We start from the raw sequence: 9,896 nt of genomic DNA on the forward strand, positions 1-9,896 counted from the left end.
ATAATTTTGTCTTCCCGTTGTAAATGGAAAAAAAAAAAATTTGGTAAAATGCAATATTTTGTTTCCCGTCAAAACCCAAAATCTCGTTAAAAGAAAAAGACAAAATCTCATTTCCTATCAAGAACACAAAATCTCATTTTTTCATCAAAAACACAAAAATTTCATTTTTTCGCCAAAAAACACAAAACATGTTTTTTTCCAAGAAAAACAAAATCTCATTTTTCCCTCCAAAAAATGCAAAATCATGTTCTTTAACCAAGAATGCAAGATCTCATTTTTCCACCAAAAAGGCGAAGTCATTTTTTTTTGCCAAAACGTAAAATTCTATTTTTCGGTCAAAATGCAAAATCCTGTTTCTTCACCAAAAACACAAAATTCTGATTTTCCACTAAAACACAAAACTTATTTTCCCGCCAAAAACGCGAAATCACGTTTTCTGCCAAAACACAAAATTTCATTTTCTCGTCAAAAACATAAAATCTCGTTTTTCCGTCAAAAACATAAAATTATATTATCCACCAAAAATGTGAAATCCTGTTTTTCCGCCAAAAACGCGAAATCTCATTTTCCGCCAAAAACGCGATATCTCATTTTCCACTAAAAACGCGAAATCTCATCTTCACGTCAAAACATGAAATTTTATTTCCCACCAAAAACGCAAAACCTGGTTTTCCGCCAAAATGCATAATTCCGGTTTCCCGCAAAAAATGTCAAATCTCATTTTTCGCCAATACTCAAAATTTGATTTTCCCGCCAAAAATATAAAATCATGTTTTCCGCCAAAAACGTAAGATTTTGTTTGTCACAAAAATGCAAATTTTATTTTTCCTACTAAAAACATAAAATCTTGTTTTTCGTCTTAAATAATTAAATTAATATTTATATATGTAATTTAATATAAAATTAACAAATTATATTAAAGTATTAGGATATCCGCAAGTAACCTAAAATCAGAGGGTTGATTTCGGGTTATCCTAACACTGTAGGGTTTTAATGGGGGGGGCTTTTTCGGGTTAGGTGGAGCAGGGGTCTTTTACTCATGACAACATCCCTAGAAATGATGCCTTACGTTGTCATAAAGTATTAGAAATGGCTGGTCCCATGCGTAGAAACTAGAAAGAGATTAAAGCCTTGTTTGAACTCTTTTTAATTATAAGAAAATGATCATTAATTGATATTAGGTTGGAAATTTGGCTTCATTTTATGAAAATTCACATACTTAACAAAAAAGAAATCATCTTTCGAAAAATATAGTATCAAAACACGATTCATGTAATCCTATTCATAATCTATATGACCCCAAGTTAGTTTCATCAATCTTTGCCCAACCTTATAAAATTAATGATCACAGAGTCATCGTAATATTTTTTTGAAATCTTAAATGATATATAACAGAGATACACTAATTCACTTCTCACCAATTTTTGGTTTTAGGTTAGACATATCTAAATTTACCGCAGAGATATATGATGTTAGTGATTAAACCAGATATCAAAAGGATATGAAACGCAACGGCTATATATGTTCTTCTACTTTTTGGAACCACAATCAACTGTACATTCAATATATCTTCTACAATACCAACGATGAATTTAGATTGTGGAGTTAAAAAATTTACTTGATAGTCTTAGGTTTAAGCAAGAAAAAAACACATCCGTCTTATTTGTCAACTCTTCAACTATATGTTGGAACTCGTTTTTGACAAAGTGGTGTGGACCATTTTTCCGATGGGTTTTTCGACGGAGACGTCTGTCGGAAAGACCGGAATTTGGACACGATGTAATCGTCACCGTGAACGCTATGAAATAGTGTATTTGTTGGTCAAAATCGAAGTTGTTTTGAATGAGAAATGGAAATTCAAAGTGAATGACATGAAAAGCTTATAAGCTTTATATTTGGTTAAATATAAATTTTAACAAATATTTCACTTTGAATATTTGAGTTTGAATTGAGATTTAATAAATTAGTTAGACTTTATGTCAATTAATTTGTTTTAAATCTTATTCATAAAATATTTTGATATTTGATTAAATATTAAATATAAACCCAAGTAAAGTATATTGATGGAGTTTTGATTTGGTCAAAACCTCTTTATGGCTTTAAAAGAAGAAACGTACAAAGTCATAACTTATGGAAATCAATTTTCCATTATTGATTTGTTACGTTTGTTGATCTCCATTATTATCACATAACGTGCATCATCTTTGCAAGCTATAAGAAGAGCACTTGTGTTAACTCATCAGAGACTGGATATACAACAAGTGTAGTAAAAATATTTCTCCCATTTGGATATTTGATTCTTTAGTTTTGTGTTTTCTCTTCTTTTCTTTTTTTGAATCTTAGAGTGTACACAAAATTAGTTTCGTCTGGCTTCTGATAGAGTGACGCAAATCAGAATTTTTTTTGCAGTTGTATCTTGGGACTCATTACGTTATCGAACCGTCGCACTACGGGACGTATTTTGAGTTAAAGAAAGAGATAATATCTCGGTTCTGCAGTTGAATCATCTTTTTCTTAATCGTTGGTATAATCTTATCATTTTTATTCTTTACAATATTCAGTTCTCCGTAGTTTATATAATACGGTTCCATCGCTGTATATGTCCACTAAAATACAATATAATTAGTTCAAAACTAGGAAATTAGGTACATCAACCTCAAATTTCTTGTAGTTCAAATGTGAGATATATTAATATTCAAAGAGGTAGGAATGCACCGTTAAAGAAAATGGATAGTCATGAAGATAATGATTGATTTGAGTTAAACTTTGGTATTTTTTTTTTGGTTTAGTTGATTCTATATGATGCATGTTGTTATGATTATATGTCAATAGGTCTGTAACTGTCTTGAGCTCTTCAAATCATCAAATACAAACAATATACCATATCTTCTTATTTCCTCCTCATGAGCTCCCATCTCTTCTTATATATATTATGCTTGCAGAAAAAAGGTATTTGACATGTCTTTTGGAAAAGAAAAATGAACTTGATTCATTTCTTTTTGTTCAGATCGATGAATATATTTTAGGCTTAGACGATATTCTCTATGTGACCCTTAATGACTGTTGATTGAACTTCTATGTTCTAGTAAGAACTTTAGGTAATAGGATTGTTCATATCTTGTTTATTCAAGTAGAGATAACCTAACTTGTCGTCGAAGAAAGTTGTTGTGGGCTTTTTGGAAAACCCGGTGTAGTTCTTCTCCATTTTCAATGAGCAAATGCGATGAATCACTTTGAAGAGTTCGTTCTTGTGTGTGATAGGTTGGGAGGCAGAGTCCTCGAATGGCATCCACTGCACAATCAAGAAAAACTTGAGAAATATTGCGAGGAAAATGTTTCAGATTCAGAATCAGAAGTAGATGCTACTTTAATTACTTGAGCTGCTTCAATCTCTAAGTCCTGCTTTTGGATATCAAATGAGGTAGGTCGCAACAGACAAATGAAGAATAAATCTGATTTGACAAAAAATGACTCGTGGGTTTGACTGCAAGCAGATGGCTACAAGGATTAGAGGATATAATAACTAATAAGCATCAAAATAATAAAGTAGCGGATGTAAGTACCAGAAAGCTAGAACCTCCAAGAACTCTGTGTCGATCTGAGGATAAATAAATTGAAACATTAGTTAATATACATATTGATTTACAGTTAGATAATGGATTCTTGCTTACGCCTGTTTCTTCTTTTACTTCTCTAATGGCTGCTGCAAAAATATCCTCTCCCTATACACAAATGAGCAAGGTGGCATCTCCAACAAACATCTAAATACGATTGAAAATTTATTGCGACAAAGAAGTTGAAACACACCTCGTCAACTACACCTGTTGGGATCTTCCATACACCTGATCCGCGTAACATACCATATTTTTCCTGCACTACAAGAATCTGCCCATCGTCTTAATTTAAGATGTTTGTTAAGTTTCAGGCTTATAATTAAAATTAATTCTTATATATTATTCTTTCTCAAAAGACATTTCTTATATATTACTCAAAATTTAATCATTTTGATATGTAATATTCCTAAAACACCCCTACCAAAGTAAATGCATTATACAATTAATTTCGGTTAGATCATGCAAGTTGGATTGATTTGGTTCACATTTGAGATACTATGTTAAGTTTCATGTGTTCAAAACTCAAAATCATTTGAAATGAGTAGTTATTATTTTTCTCCTTAGTCATTACGATACAATGTCACTTCAAATGTATCATATTCCTAACATCAGTCATTAACCATCTAGCTAATTAAATGTTAATGCTAACTAATTTTGACCAAGTACTATAAATGACATGGGTAAGATTTTCAACCTCATGGTGATAGCAAAACACCTATGTTTTTGGAACAAGTTAGTAAGTAGTAACTAGTAAGTACCTCTTTGTTATGGTTTAAAACGACAGCACCAACACGAACACGATGAGAAGCATTCAGAGGAATAGTACTCTCAGATTCAGGAATCCAGTAAACTAGCATCAGGTAAGTTGGCTCAGCGTGATGGTACCGGAAACCTTCCTGCATGGATTATTATTACATACTACACGTTATCTCAGGACGTGCAAAATTTCATCTCAAACCTGGTTTAGAAAATGAATATATATATGTATTGAACACGCTGACTCAGAATTAGGATTTATATGCATCACCTTAACTGCAGGTTCCACGAGGTTAACTTGTGAGAGAGGCAAATTTAACCAGACTCCTTTTTTACCCTGAAAATGTAATAATTCAATTTTACATAATCAAAACCAACATATCATCACCCTAGAAGAGGGAGATGCGCGTGACTGATCGCACTAGCACAAACCTGTGATCGCCACTGCGTGAACGAATATCTAAGCGTTGCAACGAAGCACTTGGGATCCGTAGGAGTTGTCATCTCCACGATCACTCCCCCGTACTCATCCTCCACAAACGGAAGTACCTCCTCACCGATCTTGTGTTCTACTACTCCATTAACCATAGGAGTCTCGTGGTCAGACATGCTTTAAATTCTTAAAAGCTTTTGGGATTTAAGAGTCGTCGAAAATTGCTTAAAGTAGTCAAGCAATGGAGACGAAGAAGAGGCAAATTAAGAGTAGAAAAGAACAATAAAGGGGAGTGTGGTTTCAACGGGGCAAATGATTTCAAAATGAGGACACTACTTATCTAAATATCACGTAGTGGGGTGAGTTTGGTCATAAATCATAGTCAGAAAATTTATAATGGCGCACACATTAAGTTGCTCCGCCCTTTGGTGGAGTGACGCGGTCCCAGACGTCACCTTTGACGACAGAAAAATATATGCACACGTAACACACCCTAATTAGAAATAGTCAAATAGGTAAGAGTGTGTTACTTAAAATATACTACTTATTTGAAAAATATACTTATTTGTATTGGAATTAACTAAGAGAATTTGCTTATTGGCATCATGCATGCGACGTGTTTCGACTTCTTAGCTGATTACGTGAAACAAAACCAACCTTGTCGAGTGCAGCGAGACTAGACTACTTTGGAAGGGACTGGCCAGGGCAGTGAGACTTGGATCCACAAACAGAAACAGAGAAGCCAATCCAATATTAGGTCCTAAAACATTAAAAAGGAATTCGCCCACCGTGGGGCTCGAACCCACGACCACAAGGTTAAGAGCCTTGCGCTCTACCAACTGAGCTAGACGGGCTAGTTGTTTTTCTTGCACGTTAATAAAATATGAAGTTAATCTTTGTATTTATTTGTAGAAACCACTGGTAGAATCTATCTCAACTTCAACGATTATTTGACAAACATTTACTAACGATTCTCAGGAGACGGTATAAAAAAAGAATTAAAAGACACTCGGATCAGAAGAAGATATGTAAACAATGGCGAGGAACAAGGGCTCTGTTCCAAACCTTAAGGATGAATAGCAGTTGGTTGTGTACTCCACTTCCATACTTTAACTTGACCAGTTCCGTCACCGGTGAAAAATATGCCCCCGGGACCTATCTGGATCGAACGTATCTCTTGCTTTGCTAAAATCTTACCCCTTTCCGTAAACCTTGCATAAGAGCGAACAAAACAACTAAGCTTTTGCAGAGGAAACAAACATCAATGAAAGGACTTACGATGGCAAGTCATAGAGGTGCAAGGAATTGTCGTTGCAGGAGCATAACAACACCGGCTTGGCTTGTGCATCATGCACACCACAGAGAGCTAGCACGCCCTGGAATCCAATCAGCCGTTGAAAACTCATTAGTTACATATATATATATATATTGAACCCAACGAGAGGATAACATTTCATGAAGACGCAAGGAAGTGTACGTATTCTTCTTTGTGAGTGTATGTCACTTCCAAGTTTCCACCTTGAGTAGCAGCCCATATCTACAGCAGAAACAAACACCCCAACAGTTGGGGATAATGTCATATTCAGGATTGCTAAGAAGTTAATAGAACTAGGTTGAACAAACTTCTAGCGAATTAAAAACTAACTTTGACAGTATTGTCCAATGAACATGAGAGAAGGAACTGATCCCAGCAAATGAGAGACATGACAACTGAAGTATGTTCTGTAAGCGTTTGTACACACTGCAGATTATCCAGGCTCCAAACCTATCGGAAAACGTATAAACCAGACATCTATTAGCTCAAACAAAAAACACAAACTGAGTTTTTAAATGGGCAAATCTCCAAAATAGCACCTTTCGAAGTTTATATCACAAAAATAGCACTCAAAAACTAAAATGACCAAAATAACACCTTTCGAAGTTTATCCTTTGAAAATTTTAATTTTTTTATTTTTCAAAATTTGAAATCTTATCCCCAAAACCTCATTTCTCAACTCTAAACCCTAAACCCTAAACTCTAAAGCCTAAACCCTAAACCCTAAACCCTAAACCCTAAACCCTAAACCCTAAACCCTAAACCCTAAAATCTAAACCCTAAACCCTAAACCCTAAATCCTAAACCCCACCCTTTAACTCTAAACCCTAAGTTTGTGACTTTTGATAAAACATTAAGTGCTATTTTTGTGACTTTTGACCTTGAGTGCTAGTTTGGGAACATAAATTTGATTTAGTGCTATTTTTGTCTTTTTCTCTTTTTAAATTCACACATGATAGGCACTACTTTACTTTAATAGAATTGTCTATGGAACCGGAATAGAGTCGGTTAGCTCCAACATATAAAGAAACAATTGCAAGGGTGTGGCCCGTGAGTGATGCAGCTGGATCAAAACAGTTAGTGGCAGTATTGTATCTCCAAACCAAAATAGAGCCATCCTGCAGACAGAGAGAGAGAGAGAGAGTGATATATCCTTATACTAACTTCTTACTTACCTAAAATCAAACAGACCTATACCACATATAGTATGTCCCAATCAAAAATACTCCAGCATACACATGACACTCAAGCACAATTCTAACTCTGTCCGAGAAAGAAACTATACAGTCCAGTAAAAAGTATTTACTTGTGTGCCAGCGAACAACAGATCAGTACCAACAACCAGTGAATATACTTGGCCAACAGGTCCAGTGAGACTCAGGTCCACATTGGTTTGGATATTCCACGCCTGTATATATAAATAAGCATCAAAAATCTATATCAGGAACAGTAGTATGCTAGTGAATTGTATTACAAAAACTCACCTTAACGAGATTAGGCATGCCAACGAATAGCCAGGGGCCTTCACTAATCATGCAACCAACTTCCCCACCAGGATTGAGTACACCCGTACACTATGTCACAGGAAAAAAAAAACAGATCTAGACCGATAAGCACGCTTATAACTAGTCAATCAAAAAGCATTCCGTAATTCAAACATGTGTTTTAAGTTCAACAGCTAAACTACATAAACAGGGGTGGTTCTGCAGTATGAGAGAGACACATCCCTTTGTCCCAACTCCCAAGTCCTAAGTCCTAACCAAACAATGACAAGTATCCATTGAAGGGACAACCACTATGGAATGAACTCTAAAAGGCAAATCAAAACCTGTCCAGAAGCACAATCCCAAATCCGCAGAGTTTCATCCTTACTCGCAGTGTAAAGCTTATCAGAACCTGAAGGCAGAGCAATCCCAGTGACAACCTTGCCCCAAAAAAAACAAAACACCGTCAAACAAGAACCCACCAATCATCCAATCAAAAACTACACAAAAAAGGGCATCACCTTTTGATGCCCATCGAGCTGAGTCAACAAGGAGAAGCTATCCCCTTGGCTCCAACAATGCAAGTACTTGCATTTATCACCGTAAGGACAATTCCCATCAGCCCAAAACTTGCAAAGCTTCTCCGTCTTGGTCACCGTTCTGTTCCCACCGAACCTCCCCCAGGTGTTGTTACCGCTCCCGGGGCCTCTCCGGTGACTCGAACCCGCGAAGCCAGAGTCGTCATCAGCGACCCTTTTGTTGTTTGTAGAAGAAGACGACCCGGGGAATGGAGCTGGAGGCGGTGATTCTCGGTGGAGGAAAGGGCAAGGGTAGCGGTTGCAGCGGCCGGCTCGCCAGTGGAAACAGACCTTCTGGTTAGAGTCTTTGGAGGAGGCGCCACCGAGTCTTTGGAAGACTCTCTTGTTTCCTCCGTTCATATCTAAATCCATCGAATTGGGTGATCGTCTCTCTCTCTCTCTCTCTTGCAAATCAGAAGACTGTTGGAGAGATTTTTTTTTTTTTTTTTTTTTTTTGATCAAAAGACTGTTGGAGAGATAAGTCCGATCAATAAGTAAAGATTAAATCAAACGCGAAAGAGCGATCGGGAAAGTGTGTACCTTTTTGAAAAGTATAAATAATCTTTCTCTCGAAATTGATTAATGGAAAAGGATGAAAGCGGCTTCGTTTTTTTCTTAATGATCTTCGGATCTTTTTTGTTTGTAGAGGACAAAAGACGTGAAGAGAAGAATTCGATACCTCTGCCTGCGTCAGCTTCACATATCTGGACTATTTGTAATTTAATGTTTTTGATAAAAAAAAAATATAACACAGAAGAGAACACCACATTTATAGTCATTTTTGTTGTTGTTGTTGTTGTTACAGATTACACTTGTATAACAACAATCACTTGAGTATAAAAACTTGTCATGGAACGTAGAGAGTAATTAAGCCACTCAAAGGCCAGCCTCTGAGTGACATCAAGTTAACCTGATATGATCCCCTTTTGTGCCACCAATTCACAATTGACTTCCATGCTCTATGTATTAACAACAGCAAACCTATGTTCGATGAAGCCTCAGATCAAAGCAAGAAGCCCACTACAAAGAGCAACTTTCAGTCCAGTCAGTGTGTTTCAGCTAAAGCTAAGGATGTGATCAACAGTCAACACAAAAACATAGTACTGCATACTACTCCAACGTCTACAGTGCCAGTTCATTGTGTGACCACAACAATTCGATTGTCTTGACTCATGTGCTGAGGTGTGCTAAAAGATAAGATCTAGATTGAGTATAAATAATATATGACGTTGTATGATGAATAAAAGTTGAAAAGTTCAGATAATACAAAACACTTTCTTCTTCATTTGTTTCTCTGAGATTCACATGGTATCAGAGCTGCAGTCGATCAGGATCTATAAATTTTCTTCCGCTCCACTTTGTCACACCTCTCTCTCACAAGCTGAAACATGTCACTCCTTGTAACAAAAAGACAAAATCATCTGCTGCTGAAACACCTCAGTACATGGAACAAGCAGACAACATCATCCAGCCTTTTCAACTTCGCAACAAGAACTTGTCTACAAGCTTCAGAGAGTTAGATGAGGTTGTTTCTGGGTAAAGACAAGCTACCTAACTGTTGTCGCCGACAGCTCCGATCTGATGCAAAGCTGGCAAGAGTAAAGCTTGCGACTTTTTTGATTCCACAGAGCTACTTGACTTATCTAAGATACTTTCTGACCATTCTTCAATGGATAACGTTTGGTCATTGCTTGAGAAGGATGTTAGTTGGCTGGC

At 36.3% G+C, this 9,896-nt stretch overlaps 2 protein-coding genes and 1 non-coding gene across 11 annotated transcripts; all 3 read right to left on the bottom strand.

The window, feature by feature from the left end:
• Nucleotides 1-2,831: 2,831 nt before the first annotated feature.
• On the bottom strand, nucleotides 2,832-5,125 carry LOC125580149 (nudix hydrolase 10-like). 4 transcript variants are annotated; one of them, XM_048744202.1, is made up of 8 exons: nucleotides 4,803-5,125; nucleotides 4,642-4,707; nucleotides 4,373-4,510; nucleotides 3,808-3,870; nucleotides 3,672-3,722; nucleotides 3,564-3,598; nucleotides 3,367-3,484; nucleotides 2,832-3,292 (listed from the first exon to the last, which is right to left on the bottom strand). In XM_048744202.1, exons 1-8 carry the CDS (start codon nucleotides 4,977-4,979, stop codon nucleotides 3,095-3,097), a joined length of 846 nt encoding a protein of 281 aa, XP_048600159.1. In that variant the 5' UTR covers nucleotides 4,980-5,125; the 3' UTR covers nucleotides 2,832-3,094. The 4 variants fall into 4 exon arrangements, with proteins under 4 accessions (XP_048600159.1, XP_048600157.1, XP_048600160.1 ...); XM_048744200.1 differs by having other exon boundaries at nucleotides 3,808-3,885; XM_048744203.1 differs by having other exon boundaries at nucleotides 3,376-3,484; nucleotides 4,803-5,122.
• A 459-nt stretch (nucleotides 5,126-5,584) lies between these two features.
• On the bottom strand, nucleotides 5,585-5,657 carry TRNAK-CUU. The gene has a single exon. It is a non-coding gene; the product is annotated as a tRNA-Lys (tRNA).
• A 28-nt stretch (nucleotides 5,658-5,685) lies between these two features.
• On the bottom strand, nucleotides 5,686-8,890 carry LOC106347093 (zinc finger CCCH domain-containing protein 48). Of its 6 annotated transcripts, none has more exons than XM_048744198.1 (10): nucleotides 8,721-8,890; nucleotides 8,124-8,600; nucleotides 7,947-8,042; nucleotides 7,603-7,692; nucleotides 7,425-7,553; nucleotides 7,090-7,236; nucleotides 6,449-6,568; nucleotides 6,281-6,340; nucleotides 6,082-6,179; nucleotides 5,686-6,014 (listed from the first exon to the last, which is right to left on the bottom strand). In XM_048744198.1, the coding sequence occupies exons 2-10, from the start codon at nucleotides 8,550-8,552 to the stop codon at nucleotides 5,870-5,872; spliced, it is 1,314 nt and encodes a 437-aa protein (XP_048600155.1). In that variant the 5' UTR covers nucleotides 8,553-8,600; nucleotides 8,721-8,890; the 3' UTR covers nucleotides 5,686-5,869. The 6 variants fall into 6 exon arrangements, with proteins under 6 accessions (XP_048600155.1, XP_048600150.1, XP_048600152.1 ...); XM_048744193.1 differs by having other exon boundaries at nucleotides 8,124-8,646; nucleotides 8,721-8,873; XM_048744195.1 differs by having other exon boundaries at nucleotides 7,425-7,526; nucleotides 8,124-8,646; nucleotides 8,721-8,871.
• Nucleotides 8,891-9,896: the final 1,006 nt, after the last annotated feature.

The sequence above is a fragment of the Brassica napus genome, chromosome C1 (assembly GCF_020379485.1).
Source record: "Brassica napus cultivar Da-Ae chromosome C1, Da-Ae, whole genome shotgun sequence".
Taxonomy (NCBI): Eukaryota; Viridiplantae; Streptophyta; class Magnoliopsida; order Brassicales; family Brassicaceae; genus Brassica; species Brassica napus.